This window comes from Uloborus diversus, chromosome 2 (assembly GCF_026930045.1).
Source record: "Uloborus diversus isolate 005 chromosome 2, Udiv.v.3.1, whole genome shotgun sequence".
NCBI classification, from domain to species: Eukaryota; Metazoa; Arthropoda; class Arachnida; order Araneae; family Uloboridae; genus Uloborus; species Uloborus diversus.
The window spans coordinates 158,819,569-158,840,001 of record NC_072732.1 but is presented as its reverse complement, the minus strand read 5'-3'; the positions used below and the strand labels follow the sequence as shown (position 1 = coordinate 158,840,001).

Here is a 20,433-nt window from a genome sequence, read left to right as displayed (position 1 = left end):
CTCAACACATCACCGCGCCTAAGCGCCAGGAGAAGAAGAAGATAGGATTTTTTGTTTCGATTTTGCAGCGATGAGGCATAAAGCTCCATGGGCATAAACATGTGTACAAACAACCAAATTGAAAAAATGACTTTTTAAACAAAAATTTCTTAGCACCTAAATTTCTTGCATCATTGTTTCATCCTGCTATGGAGTTAGAAAGTGTATTTCTTTCATATATCCGTCACATATTTAGTAAATGGACTGGATTTCAAGTAAGAGTCATGTTTCTTATTTTTACAAACTGGAACAGCATAAAAATAGTTATATTTTCTTTATTTTTATCAAAAATTTTGTATTAGGCTTTATCCACGTGTTCGTGATGTCTAAAATCTTTCAATTAAGAATTCTTATTTTTATATGTTTTCTAATTAAATCATAATGAAAGTTTTGAGGATGTTACGATTTCAGATGAGAATAAATGTTTAGAATTCATATTAGCCCTATATTTTATTATTTTTGGTACTTTTCCGTCACTGCGCGGTTTTAGGGGATATTTCGGTAATTGGGAATCTGGGGAGGTCGTCTCATTTTGGCGTAAATAATTTTATTTTGGTAACCCTGCTGACTTGTAGTAACCCTATGTGAATAAATGTATGGGTTCTCTTTGTTTAGATTTACAACGAAAAATACACCTCTGGCGCAGGCATCGGAGCCAAAAATTGACACCAATGAAGAAAGATCGCCAGATTCCCAATTATCGAAATCTTCCTGGCGGATGCGATGCTATGCATTATTTTATCTGTTAAAAACAAATTCCTAAAAAAGGGACATAAAGTCCCATAAAAGTGAAAAAAAAAAAAAAAAAATCCGCTAAAAAATTATTAAGACATCCAAAATAAAATGGTATGCCTAATAAATAACATAAAAAAATAAAAATAAAATAATTCACCAAAGCAACTTTGAATGCTTCATTGGAATGTAAATTAATCAACCGAATAAATGAGTCCTCAACATTAAAGTTACATTAAAATGTAAATGATTTTCGAATATCTGTAATTATTGGACGTTCCACGACCCTCTCCTAAATCATTTAAATTGGAATATTTTAAATGCAATTGTAGATAGATCTAGAAAATAAATGATTGAACACCAACATCATTTATGATTAAATGACCTTCTCTGAAACATTCAGGAGACAGCTTCAAAAATCGGAACAAATGGAACAGTAAACTTCCTCCTTTCCAAATCAAAGTTTCAGAAGTGAGTGGGCTGATACTGGGTTGTTTGTTTTAAACAATGTTGGTTTAAACCACAATTTAAATCAAGTTATTTTTTTCAACCATGTGGGTTATTTTTTGAAAAACTAAATCTTTTCACTCAAATGTTGCCATAAATTTTACACATGATTGATAGATATAAAATCAAATTATTGCAAAGTAACTAGCTAAGTGTAAGAGATAAATTAAAGATTAATAAATTTGCAAACTTTTCAAAAAAAAAAATGTAATGCAAATTTGCTAAACAGTTTTTCTTATCTTTCTTTTTTTTTTTCAAATTAATTCTACTTTTTTTATTAGGTACATAAAAATGGGGTACATCAAACTGACCAAGAAAAAAACTTTTTTTTTTTCAAAAGAACCAGGTTTTTTTACAAACTCTGCTTAGTTGTACAATCAGCCATCAGGGCCGGATTTAGCTTTTGAACCACTCCGTGCAAAAGGGAAAAATTGCGCCCTTTTTGTACTGCATGTATAAAGAGCCCCTTTTGTACTGCATGTAGAAACAGATTTGCAGGAAATACATAAAGTTACGACAAAAATGAAAATGAACAGCTTACATTTAGGAAAGCAATTATAAGTACAAGTAAGGGTATTTCACAAAAAAAAAAAAAAAAAAGAAAAGAAAAGAAAAACAAAAACAAACTTTTTTCTTTAAATTTCTGTGTTACGCACTTCTGTGCCGAAAAATTATAGTATCGTGTCTTCAGTCACAGAATAAAATGAATGTTCTAATCAGATGATTATTAGTAATTTTATCATTTGTACTGAACAAAAATCTTTTTTGAGATCCCACATTTTCTATCCTATTGACTCCTAGTAATATGTAAATACAGCGAGAGAAAGGATTTAGCTTTAAGGCTCTTCTATACTGTCCATCTTGGTTTTCGACGCTAATGCTTTCTCTACGGGAAAATCTGCTACGTATTCAAAGCATAACACAAGAAATTACTGAAATATTTTCATGCGGTTTGTTTTAAACAATGGCTATGACTTAGAACTAGAGATGCTCTTTTTAATTTTTTCTGTAGTTATTTTGAAATTTTTTTAATAGCATTTTAAAACTTTAAACGACTATTTTCACACGTTTGAAAAATGATATGGAAAAAACGGAAAAAGGAGCGCAAGAGATTGAACATTTCTCTTTAAAAACATATTTTGAGTTGGTTTCTGAGACAATTTGTTCTATTGATATTCTCCACGGACTAAAGCCTTATTTTCGAAAAATTGAGAAAAACTGCGAAAAACACGCCTTCTACCAGACCACACCCATTTCCCCCCCCCCACCCCCACATTGAGGGACTACTTTCTCTTCTCCCCCAGGGTCTTTGGTTGCTTCTCCGCTTTTCCCCTCTGCCTCGGCAGGCAATAAACTGGATCCCTACTAATGACCATTCATTCTTTGTCGTTTTGTGTGTTGGTCTTGTATCTATGTGACTCGACGACATCCGTTCTAAAAAGAAAACACATTTTTTTTTTCTTTATTCAAGTTCCTCAATAAGTTTTTGAAATTATTTAGGTGATATATTTTTCAATGCTGTTTTAATATAAGTACACCGTTTGAGTGTAGAAGTTATTTTGTTTCTGCATCTTATAATGGGAAAAAATGTGAGTCTTCTCGTTTGAAGATTCATATACATATTTCAAAAATTGTCATTGCTTGAACTTTTGTCTCAATCATTTGCGCATAACCAAGATCAAAGAGCTCTACTCAGGTCCGCGCCAAGCCTGATCAGCGCCGTTGTGCAAATGTCTTTTGAGCGCCTTTATACAGTGGCGTTCGGCGAAAATAGTTAACAGCTAAGTGAGGTTTTGTAGACCAATATGACGTAGAAAAAAATACGTTTGTCATTTAATTTATTTTGAAAAAAATGTGTATTTAATTTTGGATTACAGTGCATGTGTGTGATTACAGTTTCACTTCATATCTCGAACTTATTTCGAGTTCAGTAGCTCCTCTGATTTGCTAATGCGTTTAGGAAAAAGAAAATATTTTAAATATTAACAATTCTAAAATACGGAAGGCATTGAATATGATATCTAAAACAAATACATTGTCCAAAGCTCTTTTTCTGACACACAAATAGTTAAAGAAAAAGGAGGGGGAGAGGAATCGAGTAATTATGGTCAAGTCGTTACTTTTTGGAATTAAAAAGTTAGCCAAAATTGTAGTCTACAATATACAAATATTACGCACAAGTAAAATATATGCAAATACACTTACCATAATTTTTATGTATGATAAAATGAAATAGTCGAATTTCCGCGAGCAATAATTAAAAATCACAAAAAGACATATTGCACAAATTATAGTACAACATATTCTCCTCAAGATCCAAAATGAAGAATAGAAAATTTCTCGCGCCTCATATGCTCAGCTTCGTGTACTATTAACCCTAAACAGCATTCACGCCTCCACACGAAGAAGAAAAATGCTAATGTATGCATTAACTAGCATCACGTGATTTCAGTGTAAAAGATTGCACTCTTGAAAAGCATGTTTAGACATAAGGCAAAAATTTTTCGTTTTAGATAGGCAGTGAGAGGATTGCTTGTATCAGTGATTAGTGTAATTTCACCGCCACCATAAGATATAATCAGGGCCTGATGAACTCACGGTCCGGTAGGTCCATGGTCCTGGGCACCACAATTTTAGGAGTACCGAAATGGGGGTAAATTTCTTTATTTCTTCCCGTTTTTGAAAACTTCCACACAAAAAATTGCAGATATTCCTGTGAGAGGGTGCACCAAATTTTGCCAGGGCCTGGGCTTGGGCAGAGCGGGCCCTGGATACAATGAAAAGTTCTTTTTTTTCCCTTTGGTTGGAGAGATTCTCCTCATTTGGAACATTTTTGATTGGTAGTGAAATTCGCCTTTTTGACTCTGGCACCGTCGTGCGCCTCACGACCTCGCACATAAGGACGGCGCGGCCATGGATCTACTATCTTAATTCACAATGGTTTTTTCGAACTCTTTTAATGTTTCATTTTAGATAAAGTTTTTTTTTTTTACAATATCAATTTATTAGTTATTATAACTGTGTGGAAAAAAAGGAAAGAAGGAGACTGCGAACAAGAAAGTTCACTATGGTAATACTGTCATCAGCAAGTATCTATCTTTTTCCCAAATAATTGTTTTTTAAAATTTTCATATTATTTTTTGTTCCTCCTATACTCAAGATGGAAAGGGATCACATTTGATTAATCCAATTATATATATATATATATATATATATATATATATATATTCAATTTTATGAATTTTTTCCTCCCCTGTGACTTTAGAGCCACAGGTGAAAGTATTTTTTCTAAGAATCAACAAAGGGGGGGGGGGGGGGGGTCATGACGAATGCAGCATCTCGTATCAAAATGCTTCTCCTTTGAAGATTGTACATATTTCAAGAATTATCATTACTTTTACTTTCGTCTTGATCATTTGCGCATGCTCACAATTAAAGAACTCTATTCACAATTTACAATGCATTTTCCGAACTCTTTTGATGTTACATAAAGTTGATTTTTGCAAAGCGAATTTGTCTATCTTCGCAACTGCGTGAAAAAGAAATGAGACTGCGAACAAGGAAAGTTGAGTGTGGTAATACAGCCATCAGCAAGTAATTTAGTACCTCACAACCTTTTTTCTGCGATCAATGTTTTTGGAATTTTCATATTATTTTGTTTTCCTCCAATACTCAAGGTGGAACAGGATCATATTTGATTCATTCAATTTCATGTATAAAGTGATGCTTTTCTGCCAGATAGCTATTTAAAACCCCAAGTGGAAGTATTTTTTCAAAGAATCAATAAAGCAATGACGCCTGCAGCACTTCATATCAAAATAATTCTCTATAGTTCAAGAAGTATCATTACTTTTACTTTCGTCTTGATCATGTGTGCATGCTCACAATCAAAGAACTCTATTCACTACTTACAATGCATTTTCCGAACTCTTTTCAGGTTACATAAAGTTTATTTTTGCAATGCGAATTTGTCAATCATCATGACTGCATGAAACAGAAATGAGACTGCGAACATGAAAGCTCAGTATGGGGATACTGTCACCAGCAAGTATGATTTAGTACATCACCTGGAGCGGAGGCAGAAATTTTTGTAAGGGGGGGTCAAATTTCAATGGATATCGTTATTATTCCTACGTAAAAAAGCAGCAGTTAAGCAGGGTTGCCCATCATTCCATGCAGGAGACCGTACCGCCTCATATGCTACGGTGTACTCCCCCCCCCCCAAAGTCAAAACCCATTCAAATTACCTCCCCTCCCCCTAAATTTTCAATGCCACAGCCTGAGCTATGGATCATATTCCCTCAAATTTTCATCAAAAGTCACATTTCTTTCGGCAGATATGCTGGTCATGTTACCATAAGCTTTGGTTATATGAGATTACATCTATAAATGGTAGGAAAAAGCACACATGACACGCACAACATGTGGTTTGAGGGGGAGGAGAACTGGGAAAAAAAGTTAAGCTCATTAGAGAAATTTGTGCTTTTGAAAATGAACAAAGAAATAAAAATAGCAATACCTCAGTAAACAAATCCAGTCAATTCCAGGGCCATCGCCAGGTGCATTCGTTTGGGGAGGGGTGTTGAAACTGATTTTGCCGACTGACAGTCTTCTATAATATAAACGAACGCGCAAACGGCGTACGCGCAAACGGCGTTTGCAGAAAATGTTTGGCTCTGTAGAAATTTTTTCCAAACTGCTAATGTTAAAAAAAAATAATAAGGAAATTTTTTTTAAAAATCCCAGTTTATTTCTGTTGAAGCCTTTCTCCAAAAGCCTTTAAAAACACATATGTGATAAAAATAATAGTTTTGACAGTTTTCTTGAGTTAGTGAAAAATAAGCACAAACTACATGTTATAGTAAAAAAAAATGATTTAAAGCGCTTTTTTTTTAACTCTTTCATATTTGAATATAAATTTAATTCTTTATTCAAGGGTGAGTTAAACAAAATAATTAGTTGAATAAAAATTTCCAGTCAGGGTTTGTGCTTGCAGAAAGCTTTTCATTTTATTTAAGTCTGCCGACTGACTTCAAACTTTTTGCCACCTCAGTGGCAGAACTAGAAAAAGGTTTTGGGGGAGGGGGTTGGGGCACATTTGAAAAAAAAAAAAAAGAACTGATAAGGAAGAGCGAGGAGGGAGGGGGGGGCAGGGGTTCTCCCCGGAAAATTTTTTAAACTTGTAGTTATAAAACGCAATTTTGGACTTTCTTTGATGTTAAGTGGAAAAAAGGTACAGGGGTCTGAGCGGAAAAATCTAGAAATTGAAGTCGAAAAAACACGATTGCAGGCCATTTTAGTGACATTAGGGAGAGGGATGGAGCTCATGGACTGTCCCATATCGATTTTGATTTAAATAGATTTAAATCAACTCTTCCTCCCCCTCCAAATTTTCAAAATGAAGTTTTAAAAACGTAATTGCTGACAAACTTTGAACATTTTACGTGAAAAAAATTATGGAACTCTTCCCTGGAAAATTTTTCAAAATTATGATCCTAAAAACTAAAGCAGTATTTTATATTCAGGGGCTATTCCACTAAAGTTGTTTGGTAAGGTAGCTTAAGCAATTTTCCATATTGTTTGGCATTTGGGAGCGTTCTCCAAGAATTTTTCTGAAACTGAAGAGCTGGAAACGAAATTTCAGATGTGCCATAAGGCTTTCGGTGTTTGTGTGTGGTGTGGAGGGCTTTGGAGGAGTAGCATTTTGAAGATTTTTGAAGCATATTTTCAGACGAACCAGAAAAAAGATTAAAAAAAAAAGGGAAAGAAGTAGCATGTGGTTGGGGGGAGACTTAGCTGAACAATGAGCAGTAACTATTAAACATTTTTAATTCAAAGATTTCTTTGTAAAAGGAATTAAGATTTTCTCCTAACATTTTTTTAATATAAAGATCACCTTGTTTTCACAAGTTGTGGTCTTTTCTTCTCTTCAATAACTAAGAATAGTTTTTAAAAGCATTCAACTTATCATCCCCCTCCCCTTCTGGATGCGCCACTAGCCGACAGGAAAAGAGGAACCATGGAACCCTTTCTCTTTCTTTAACGTCACGAAACATAGCCTAAAAGTGTAAGTCCTTCAATTTCGAAAAAAATTCCCTCCTCTTAGATCTTTGCACTTTAGCTAAAACTGCGCTTTAGAAATTTCAATACCAAAGGCTCTGTAGAGACATCCCTCAATCAAAAATTAGCCTCAAATGCATTTTTAAGATTTCAATTTAAGAAAATTCCGAAATTCTCGCTTTCCCAAAAGTTACTATCAAAGATAGCTGGACCTGAACATGCGCTTTTAAGATTTCAATTTCAAAATCTTTCCGAGATAAATCCTGAAACACCCCTCTTACCTTATGTATCCAAAGGTAATCTAAAACTAAACTTCAATTTCGAAATATTTCCGATAGAAGCTCTCGACACCACTAATATCAGAAAGATAGTCTAAAACTGACTTCAATTTTGAAAAAAAAAAAAAAATCGAGAGGCACCCAAACCCTCTTTTGACATTACCAAAAATTGCCTAAAATTGCGATTTTCGATGTGAATTTAAAATATTAGCTTTCTGCTCTTGATAGAAGCCACTCTCCCAGTATGTATGGCAGCAGCTGTAGGGACAACTTCAAACTATTGAAAGGAGTAGTGCAGATAGTCAAGAGCGTCTAAATGGTTAAGTTCTGTCTGATGTCAATACAGAGTGAAATCAAAGTCTTATTTATCTGAGCAATTAAAAAAAAAAACAAATTTCAATTTTTAATGTTTTAAAACTTTTTTTGTGTAAATTTAAGTGAACTGTTAATCCTATAGCAGGTGAAAACACTTCAGTATTTCTGTATCTTAATTGAGAAAATATTTTAAGCATATTACTCATGCATAAACTCTTGCATCTTTAAAAAAAAATAACCAGAATCACAGAGTGTATTGGCATTTTAAAATACCCTGCGAATGTGTAACAGGCAGATTTACACCCAGTTTTCCATCTCAGCACCCTACTTACAATATCATTTTTCAGTATTTATTGGAAGGTATATATTAAAAAAAAAAAAAAAAACAGAATCTTATAATTAATGCTTTCAAAATATTACATTAAAATAATCATATCTTTTCTGCTCCATTTCAATGTTTTTTCTTAAGCTCAAAGTAAGATCAAATGCTTTCAGTTTTTCCTTTACTTGCCACAATATTGCTCATTCACATGCGAATGAAGTTCAAAACTTCAACTAGTCTTTTTTGGGGGGCAGTTCAGAGTGCAGAATAAACGAAATAGCTCTTATAGAATAATCACTCAAGTCTTCTACTTTTCTAATGCCCGATGCCCATGATGCAGCCAACAAAAGTACAGGCAAAACATCAAAATCAATACCACTTATCTCATCAGAGCTCCAGCACCAATAACCAATTTCTTTTTCTGGCGGAAAGTTCACATAGCACGACAAAAGGTCCAAAGTCAACAACACTCAACAAACTGATCCAAGACTTCCCTAATTTTCCCTCGAGCTCCTAGTTCCAGAGAAAGATTCAAAAAGACCCTGAATGCCCGACGTTTCTAGTGCCACTGCAGTCATCGCCGTCTACTCGGCGGCATTTCCGAATGCTACAATAGACGGACTAATGTCCTGTTCTCCTGTTACTAGTTATCACGACACAATACACTTCTTTGGTCGACAAATAGCATCTGTGCCAGGGTTGGGTTTTGGACTGTCCAAAACTGGTTTAGGACAGGACAGGTGGTTTTTACCGTCCAAAACTGTCTAAAATTGTCCAAAAATGTCCGAAACTGTCTTAAACTGTCCAAAACTATGCTAAAGCTAAAGGGGTGTAATCTAATCAATTAGTTTTAATGCAATATTCGTAATACATAAATATAGATATTAATGAGGTTTAATTAATGTGTATTTGATAATATTTTTCTCCAAATGTTCATTTAAAAAATATTTTACTTAAAAACATGCCAGTAACTAGTACATAAAAACTTCCTTATGTAACAGTTGGTAGATTTATGAAAAGAAATACACAACACTACCAAGACAACTAATTTCAGTTCCATTTATAACTCAAAGGAATGTTATTAAATGTGCAATAAATATTGAGGCGAAAAAAAAGCTTAATTTTTTTAATGGCTTTTGCAAATAATTTTTACATAATGTTTTAATGAATATTACTTTTGTAATCATAGATTAAAGAACAAAAAATTGATGATTAAACACTTAAATATAAAACTATTGTGCTATTCTTTTTTTAGTTCATATTTTTAATATAATACATTCTGTAACTACAAAAATTTGTAATTTATTGCATTTAAGTCAATTATTGAACTATATTTTGAACACTTTCTTTTGCACACATGCATAAATGTCTAAAAATTTGGTTAATGAAAAAAAAAAAAACTTCTGCTTACAAAATGAAATTTTTAATGAAGAATTTAATTTCTATGTAACTAGATTAAAATCAGCTGCATAAATAAGTTATATACTATATATATATATATATATATATATATATACTTGAATATCCACATTGAATAAATGTATTAAATAGTCCAAAAAATAGTTCTGACACATTTTGTTCTCTTTTTGATATTTTCTCACAAAATATAGTTTCTCAAAAAATAGTTTTGAATACTTTCGGACACAAGGGTTTTGAACAGGATGGTAAAAAACCTTGCCAATCCTGCTTTCATTTGCACACATGCATAAACATAGGGAAATTTGGTTACTGTTATCAAAAAAATAATAAATAAAAAATAAAATAGACTCATGCATACAAATTGAAATTGTAATCAAGATTTCAACTTCTATGTAACTAGATTAAAATCAGCTGCACAAATAAGTTGAATGTTCTTATTGAATAAATGTTCAATCTAAAGCATTACTTTAATACATTTTATTCTGTTTTTAATGTTTTTTCACAAAATACAATTTTTCTAAAAACATAGTTTTGGACAGTTTTGGACACAAGGGTTTTGGACAGGACGGTAAAAACCAGGGTTTTTACCGTAGTGTCCAAAACCTTGCCAACCCTGATCTGTGCAATTTCGATTTTTACCCGTCAGCCTAGAAAAAGAAAGGGTGCTGAATATGTATTCAGAAGTTTGTTTCAAAATCTAACATTTTATATCTACCAAAATGACTTTGTTTTGTAATATTTTAATTTGTCTTTCATTTCAGAGCCCCGTATATTTTTCCCACTTTGCTGTGGTTTTTATTGACGACACAATTTTATAATGAGTCGACGGCCCAACTGTATGTTTATAAATCTACTTTTATTTTTAAACTGAAGTTTGCCGTTCGTTTCTATATACTGTACTGAATAATTATTTTGAAAAAAAATAAATAAATAAAAATGTTTGAAACGTACATCTTGGTTACTCATAGTTAGGTTATCTTAACGTGTAATACAGATTCCCGAATATTTCTAAATAATATTTTAAGTATATATTTTCTTTCTAACCTTAACAAAATACACTAAAATGAAATTCAGCCTTGTTTTAGCGAAAAATTCGTGCTTTGCATTTTAAAGCTGTTAAAATGGAAAAATTATGACCAAAGACATGGGAATTCAGAATTAGCGCTAAAAGTAAAAAGTTGATTATAACTGAAATTGTCCACTGAGATAGTTATAAGGGCAATTATATATTGCCCAACGGGAGGTCCCTGTGACCTCTTGAAATGTCCTCATTTGAAACATTTCGTCTGACAATTCGGCAAATTTGGAGACATAATTGCAATTTTTAAATTCCCGAGTGTCCCTTCTCATGGGTGCATATTGCATACCCTTATTTTATCATTCGGAAAATTAAGATTTCCCCCCAAAGTGAGAATTTCCCAAAAATTTCAGTTCGGGGCGTCCCTGGATACAGTGTCGGCAAAATCAAATTTTGTTGAAGTAACTGCTGGAAAATCGAAAATGCAGTGCAATTAGCTGTCGGCTAATTGATTATATCTTTCATGTGATACACAAAAACATGCCTATGCAAACTATTTATGTTTTTGATTTTTTCTTATAAAGGCGAAAAAGTGCACATGTCAAGCTGCATATTACTTTACTCAAAGATTTTAAATCCAGAATCAATTGAAAAAGATTAAAAAATGCCGACTCTAAATGAAATTTCTCAGTGAGCACTTATTGTGTTGGGAAAATAAGCAGTCCTAAATTAAGCAATCGGCATATAGTGAGCAGTTGAAAAAAAAAATGATCCTACACTGTAAATACGATTCAGTAACGTTTCTGAAAAATAATACGCAGCTGATGTGCCCAATTTCTGCCAGTAACATATCTTGCAAAAACTAGGAACGTTTTCCGCTAATTTTCAGTAATCTTACTGAAATTATCCCGGAAGGTTCTGAAAATTCAGAAATCTTCCCGTTTATAGCCAGGCGTGTTTCTGCAATTGTAGAGTAAACATAGATAGATGTAATATAATAGTTTGGCACTCTCCTGGTTTACTAAGAAAGTTCCATAAGCAGTATTGCAACCATGGCCATAGCTAAGCCAGAATTGCAAGTAAGTAACGAAAATTTTACTTGCCCGCAATTCTTGCAAAGCAACAGTGGCGCCGACTCCATGGGACTTGAGGGGGCCCGAGCCCCCTCAAAAATACTTTTGAGGGGGCAGAGCCCCCCCCCCCCCCAATAAATCAAGAAAATTATAAGTTACATTATGCTTTCTAAACTCATAAATTTATCTTTTATTTTCCTTGTTTGAAGATAGTTTACCTGGTAAAATATATTCAGTAATGAGTTAAAACAAATAATTATTACGGTTGTGTAAGCAGGTTAACTGAAAACCAGTGGTGCGAATGATAATAGTGTTACAGTGCTGCGAGTACTGTAAAAATTTGTCCCAGTGCGCGAACTTACGGGTCAAGTCTGTTGCCGGTGGGCAGCGCTGCGGCGCGCTCACCTAAGTGTTGCTGATCTGGAAAAATATATATGAGAGTTTGATTTGTATATAAAATGGGAGGCGTGATAGTTTTGAATACTTTTGGGGATCGTGTTTAAAAGAAAACCTTCACAAAATGATGATCCTTCCCTTCCTCGGAATCGACGTGTACCAAAGAAGTATGAAAACAATGAACGCAGCTCACCGCACACTTTCAAAATCCCAAAGGAAAACATTTGACTCGCGCTACTTATGCGAAATAGCTATAACACGATTTTTTCTCCAGTATTCAGACCTAACGCGAATTCCTCACCGCAACACGAAAATTCTCGGAAGGGAATCAGGGTGTGTTCGTATCAGCTTTGTTATTGGCTACTAAAAAATTTTTTTTCATGAATGTATCTTTATCCTTTTACCATCGCTGAGAGTAGAAGTTCCCTTTTCATTTTAAATGCGAAAGTTAATGAAATATAATGACACCTAAGAGCGCTGTTTCATCTAAAGTTTGTGAAGATAAAAAGAGAAAGTTTCATGACAATTAAAGAAAAGCTAGAGCTTCTTGAAAAGCTGATGGTCAACTAAAAAATGCGTTGAAGGTAGCACGAGAATTAGGTATGAGTGATTCTTCCGTACATACAATTACAAGTCAAGAAAAGGAAATCCGTAAAAATTCCCCGAGTAGTGTCTTGCAAAAATTTATGAAAATGGAAACTGCTCATGTATTGTGTTCGAATGTCATTAATTGATCGACTGTACAGTACAACTAAAGATGCATTTGCTTTTCTTACTATATACTGTGTCTACCGTATACGGGTTTATTTTTTCTTTCTTTCCCATTAATCATTGATTTTGTACATCGTAGCAGTATTTTATGTTGAATAAAACGTTTTTTTTAAATACAAGTAAACATTCAGTTCTTTATGTAAGAGATAGTAATGGACAGTTAGTTAAGAGATGGTTTTTAACAGTTTGAGGGGGTGTTTACTAGTGTCTAAAATAATTGGGTACGTTTATAAAAAATTTTACACATACCCTTTTCCACAACGCAAAATTTCGACCTACGCGAGAGGTCTTGGAATGCATCCCTCGCGTAAGACGGGAATTGACTGTACTACAAGGCAATATACATTGAGGTTTGTAAAATGGTGCAATTTTGCATTATTGTGCGATTTACATCAACTGGACGCACACTGGTCATTGCAGTTGAACAAGAGTGCTTGCTTTTACTAAACAGAGGTGAAAGAGGAGAACATTTTGAAAAATCAACTGAGTTTTTCAAAAATGACCTAGACATTAAGAGACTGCGTTTACACTTGAATATGTTAGCCGATGTCACTAATGTAAAAACAACTGGTCTTAAAAAGCATGCGTAAATTAAATTTCCTTTTTACAAAAATACTGTGTGTGTTTGTATTTATTTCTTCCGTTTTTCGAAGCCAAAAAATATGTGTCAGGCTTGTCGAGTTTTCGAAGTTCTAATGTTGATTATATAATTTTAAAAAAACTTTAAAACTCACTATTTTTCATCTCAAATTTAGAAAATTTCCTGCGGCATGCCCCCTTTCCCCGGATATTTTTTAAGTCGGTGTTTCTGGCAGTGCCCTTCAATGCAAGTCAAGCGCCCTACCTTTTCCATGCCTAGCTACGGCACTGCATGACTCCCCATAAAATAGAACAAAAAAATGTCTCTTACTAAGACAAGTGACATGATCTAGTTGAACCAGAAAAATTTGTATACCAATTTTTGGATTGTTTTACTTTGAAAACGCCATGCCACATACTGTTTGTTTTTTAAATTATACACACCAGAAAATATGTAAATTGGCATTTTCAAGGCACAACAATCAACCTTTATTTGGGGGGGAAACCTCCATGGGATTACATAACCCCCTAAACCCCCGGTGATGACTGGGCCAACCCCCCCAATGATTTTTGCAAGTCGGCGCCCCTGCAAAGCAATGTAGTCCATACTTATTCGCTCCCTTTGGGAGCTTAATCAGTACAGACAGACCGTACTTGAATTGATGCCGATACGCTTTATGAATCCACTCAGTTAATTTTTAAACTGGGAGCTAAAAATATTTTTCACACCAGTGAGAAGTCGGTATTCGTGCAACTTGTAGCAATTCAGAAAACTTTTTGACAGTGATACTTTATTTTTCCAGGAAGTATATAAAAACCATTGAAATCCCGAAACGTTGCACGGAAATACTCAGTAACGTTTCGGATTTTTTTTACAGTGTATCTGAAAAAAGAATTTATCAGAATGAACATGAAGCACTGTCAAACATGGTATGCCCGTACAAACTGTTCAGATTTTCTTTTCTCCTGTCAATGCTTATTATTCATTATAAATCTGTACCATGTGTACTACATTTTTAAAAAGATCAAACGTTTCCTGAATGCTGAAACTAAAAAGTCAAAAATACCGATTCTGGTTAATTTGACGATTGGGCCATACTATATTTCTCACGGACCAGTCAAAGCACCCATAAAATGACGCGCTAAAGAAAACTGTCGGCGAAAGAATGTGGAAGTAACTTTGTTGACTTTTCTTTTTTAATTTTTTTTTTTATTTAATGAATGCTTTGAAATTCCGAAATATTGAAAATGCCGACTCAAACTCATTTTGCCGACTGGATGAAATCATTGGGAGGGTGAGACACCCCCTCACCCCCCCTATAGCGACGGTCCTGGTCAATTCTTTGAATTATGACGCTTTAAAAAGAACTACCTTACAGAACCGAGCAAAAAAAAAAAATGTTGGCTTTGATTCCATGTACTATTTTTTCGGATGTAAAGAATTAAAGTTTAATAATAATCATAATGACATTTTTCTCCCAGGGGGTCAGCTGACCCTTTGACCCTCCCCTGAATCCGCCCTTGTACCTCACAACCTTTTTTCTCCGATCATTTTTTTGTTTTTTAATTTTCATATTATTTTGTTTGTCTCCAACACTCAACATGGAACAGGATCATATTCGATTCCTTCAATTTTATGAATAAATTGGTGCTTTTTTTCCTGCCCAAATGGCTCTTTAAAACCCCAATTGAAAGTATATTTTTTCAAAGAATCAAGAAAGCAATGCGAATTTTTCAGGGCGAATTTGTCAATCATCGTGACTGCATGAAAAATAAATGAGACTACGAACAAGAAAGTTCAGTGTGGTGATACTGTCACAGTAATTTAGGGCCACATACTCTTTCCTCGCTCTTTTTTTTTTTTGAATTTTCATATTTTGTTTGCCTTCAATACTCAAGATGGAACAAGATCATATTTGCTTCATTCAATTTCATGTATAAAGTGATGCTTTTTTTCTGCCCAAATGGCTCTTTAAAACACCAATTGAAAGTATTTTTTTAAAGAATCCAGAAAGCAATGACGCCAGCAGCACTTCATAACAAAAACATTCTCGATATTGCAAGAAGTATCATTAGTTGAACTTTCGTCTTGATCATTTGCGTATGCTCACAATCAAAGAACTCTACTTTCGCAATTTACAGTGCATTTTTCGAACTCTTTTCATGTTACATAAAGTTTATTTTTGCAGTGACAATTCATCAATTGTCACAACTGCATGAAAAAGAAATTAGACTGCGAACAAGGAAGTTCAGTATGGTGATATTCTCATTAGCAAGTAATTTAGTACCTCACTACCTTTTTTCCCCGATCAATGCATTTTGACTTTTCATATTATTTTGTTTTCCTCCAATACTCAAAATAGAACGATATGAATTCATTTGCTTTCATGTATAATTTTTTCTCACCTTTTGCACTTGGTTTCCCCACTTTGGATAAACAAGTCTTCTCGTTTGCGTACAGCGAATGAGACTGGGAACAAGAAACGTTCCTCATAGTGATAATTACTTTGGCACATAATTGAGTGCCTCACTGTCTCCCCCTTTCGAATAATGCTTATTTAATTTTGTGTCTTTTGCAATCTATTTTTTCCTATAATTCTCGAGATTGAACATGATCATACATTTAATTCATTGAATCGATGCCTTTTTTTTTTTTGTCATATGACAGTTTTGAACTCTAAACGAAAATCTTTTTCGAAAATATTAACAAAACCATGTTCCTTCCTTTTTCTTAGGAAGAATTTTTTTTCTTGTTTCATGATTGATGGCAATCTTTTTACAATTGCGTAGTTGTTGGTACACGTAAATATTTTTCGAGACGCTTTCATGACCGATAACGTTTTTCATTAGTATACTGTGCTACTCATATTGTTTAATGCCACTCTATTTTCATAAGGAGTTTTATTTGTTTCTTACTATGTGAACAAAATGTTTAAATAACAGAGAGTGTCAAACTGAAAGAAAAAAACATTCTTTGCCTCAAGAAATCAAATTTTTATGATACGGAAATTCCTAAATACCATGTGCTGACTATTTTAAACCACTGTATGCTTTCTTACACTTTATTCATTCTTTCGAAGTATATTTAAACCATTAGAGTTCAATTATTTACGTTTTATTATATGCATTGGTAAAATTTGTGAACATATAATTTTTATTTTTTTAACAATATGCTCAATGAGTTGAAATTATCTTAAAATGTTGATGAATAGGCACATCGACGAAAGTTTGAATTGAAGTAGGCTTTTATCCAAGAAAAACAACAGTAAAATTCCCAATTTGCATTCAGAGCGTGATAAAGGGCTTTTGTACGCAGTAACATGGCTTTTCTCAGATTTAAATCAAGTGTTGATTCTGCATGCAACTGTCAAAAACACTAAGCTCTGCAATAATTTGCTTTTAGCATTACTGAGAGGTGTCATTTCATTCTAATTATTTAGTACACGTGTATAAATAATGAAAACCTTAGTGGTATTTATCAGTGGCGCACACAAGGGTCCAGGGGTCAGGACCCCTCCCATAGGTCTTGCTTTTTCCCCCGATTGATTACGATTCTATGTATTTTGTGCGTGAAATAATTTCAAACAAAGGTAACAATAACTTCTGTTTTAATAAGTGAAAAAAAAAAAAAAAAAAAAACATGTTAAGAGATTTTTTAAAATATTGTGCACTTAGCCTATGAGAAGAAGAATGGAGATTATAAATGAATAGACTGTAATTACTATGTTTTTAGTTTTGTGATTACAGATTAAAATGAGATCCTTTGAACTTGAATTCATTTTTTAATTAAAAGAAAAATAAAAGCATAAATTATTTAATTTCTGGTTATTTATTTACTTAATGCTAATTATTTATTCATTAGCTTATTTTTTACTGAAGAATATTAGAATTCGATTCGAAGAGAAAATGGAGAATTGTCCCGTGGTTCCAAAGTTTTCAAGTAAAAGTGAGAAGGGAGGTAGAATAGAATAGGAGAATTGGATTCTTTTTTCTTCATCCTTATACTCGTGAGTTTTTTCCGCTACGCCGATCTGTTGTCGTGGTGGGAAACAGGCCGGAGGGGAGGGGGGACATGTTTTGGAACAGAATCCTTCTTAGCTCTCTGCCCTCGTCCGACCGCAAAGGAGTACCGATGGGCACAGCTTAGATTTACGACTGTCCTTTCAACAACTCAATGATTGACGTTGTCCATCATGAAATCTGTCCAATTAGCAGTGCAAAAAAAATCGAGTTAGACCCTCCCAGATACACCCCCTGTGTTGCCACAGATTCTGTCATTTCGTCAAATCTGATTTTACGGAGAGGTTTAGAAAAGCCTGAATAAGTCAGGATTTAAAGTTTAGCCAACAGAGTGCAGCACTGCTAGTAACAAAGCCAATAAGATGCTTGGTTTTATCAACAGATCTATTACAAACAAATCTAAAGAAGTTCTTCTGCCCTTATATAGAAGTTTGGTAAGACCTCATTTGGAGTATGCTGTTCAGTTTTGGTCTCCTTATCTTAAGAAAGATATTAATGTATTTGGAAAAGGTTCAAAGGCAGGCTACAAGGCTAATAAATGGACTTTCTCACTTAGACTATGATTCCAGGCTTAGAAGGCTAAAAATGTATAGTCTTGAGCAAAGAAGAGACCGAGGGAAAATGATTCAGTTGTTTAAATTTATTAAAATGAAAGATATTACGGGGCTGAAGTTTAGCACTGAAAACAGAACAAGGGGTCATTGTTTTAAGCTATTTAAATCTCAGGCTAACATGAATATTAGAAAAAATTATTATTTTAGCAGGGTAGTGGAACCTTGGAACAGCTTACCAGACGAGGTGGTAATGAGCAAGGGAGTAGATAGTTTTAAGAGGGCCATCGATCTTCACTGGGGATTGTAAATTGACTAGGAACCAGTCTAGCTGAGCCCAGAGCCTGTTGCTGGTCGTCACTTTTGTATTTGTATTTTACATCACTACTTAAGAGTTCATCAAAATATTAAAATTTATTTTTTAAAAAACTGCATTTAGGCAGTATAATCTCTATCATTTATCCAATCACCCACTTCTTTTAAAATATTTTTGAAAAAGTAGTTTCTTTAGCACATTATGGATTGGCTACCATTCGTACCTGCATCTATTAGGTTTAAATTATAAAACAAAATATAGTTCAGGGACCACGTTAAGCATTCGCCAATGCGATAAAATCGTAAAATCGGCGAACAAAATTCGAATTTGGCGAATTTATTGGCGAACAGAAAATTCTCTAAAATATACACAGAGGGGAAAAAAAATCTCCCTTCAGATCTCAATCTAGATAAAAATTAGGTCCGTTCACAAAATTTGGACCCCTAAAAACAGACCCTACACAAAATTCCAACCCCTAAAAATGAATTTCACAAAATTCCCAGACTAGAAATCACTGGAAGTTGTTTTATCCTCGGACCACTCATAGCAGATTGAGATGCACGAACGCGCGTCAGCATTGGATCGGAGCGTTACCATCCATCGGATCGGATGAAGGATGACGTTTGCCTCTCTCCTCTTTGTGCCACTGTACTTGCGCCTCTCGCTGATTGGATATCGAGTGCGCAGTGTGGCTACCGAGTAGAAAGTGTTGGCGGATGCCTTGTTGAATGGCGCGTTTGCTTCATTGTGTTCGATGTCTGAAACATCGGAGTAAGATAGGAATGCAGTCTTTTCTTCGTGGAAAGCTTTTACTTCTACCCTCAAATTTATTAAAAAATGATAAATATCACTTGAAGTTGTTTTTAGCCATTTTTTCCTTTGAAAAATTTGGCTAATTTACTGGCGAACAATTCGAAATCCTTAGCGCGATCTCTGTTATTAATTACATCGTTTTCTGTAGACTACCAGTGTTAGGTAAGAAAATTTTCTCTGGTACCTGGTGATATTTGAACTTATCAAAAGTGACACAACAACATTGAGTGAAGTTAAATATAATTCAAAATATCATTTTTAAACAAGTGAGCTTGTTTTTTCATCATCGGGGCTGTCCGCAAATTATGTCATACTTCAGGGCCCAATACAGGCTGATTTTGCTACCGTTTTTCGGTACCTTCACAAAAATATTGTTTTGAAATCGGTACTTTCACAAAAATCAAGTAATAAAATCAGTGGCTTCACAAAAACATCAAAAATTTCACAAAAATTAGCATTTTAAAATATAAAATTTATTTCTCTGTTTAAAACAAAATTTACTCATAAAATAAAATTCTAAGCAGGTTTATATGAATAATCGCTTAAATAGAAACCTTTTTGTAGTATTTTAACTAATTTTTAGCTGTTTCTCGCCTAAGGGTATTGATGCAATATTATCACAATCTTTTAACATTTGTTTTGGGAAACCGGTTTTTTTCATAACTTCCTATATTGTACACAGTACATACACAGCCTATTAAGCTGAAATTACGATGGTATTTTTCGTACTTAGGTTTTTAACTCCCCCCCCCCCTCCCCAAAAAACAAAATCTGTTAAAAATAATACTAGATGACATTTACACTTTTCAAACTAAAACTTCACTTGTTCTACTTCTCTTTTACAAAAAATTAGGATGCCTCTAAAATTTCACAAAAACAATGCTGATAAAAAAAAAAACTTTCACAAAAATAGAATGATGCAATACTTTCACAAAAATAGGTAGCGAGAAAAAAATACTGGATTGGCCCCTGTGCTTTGAAGGGGACCCTGAAGACAGCTCTAATTTTTTGATCCACACCAGAAGCTGAGCAATCTCTGGTCCAGCACCCCCAGAGTTATCATTTCACTTAGAGGATTTTGTGACCACAGGCATATATTTAACGTCCCCCAGTCACCATTAACGAAGACTGTGGCTGTTAAAACCTACTGCTATTATTTGTATTTTTTTAGGGGGTTTTTTTTCCAAAAGAAAAAATTACGATTGAAGAAAACATGACTTTAAA

At 34.0% G+C, this 20,433-nt stretch overlaps 1 protein-coding gene across 1 annotated transcript in view; it reads left to right on the top strand.

Moving 5' to 3' along the window:
• The first annotated feature begins 96 nt into the window (after positions 1-96).
• LOC129217459 (pre-rRNA-processing protein TSR2 homolog) overlaps positions 97-20,433 on the top strand; it is a 39,842-nt gene continuing 19,505 nt past the window's right edge. Inside the window, exon 1 of the mRNA XM_054851760.1 lies at positions 97-254. Within this exon, the coding sequence (XP_054707735.1) occupies positions 189-254 (66 nt within the window). The 5' untranslated portion in view covers positions 97-188. The remainder of the gene's footprint in view (positions 255-20,433) is intronic.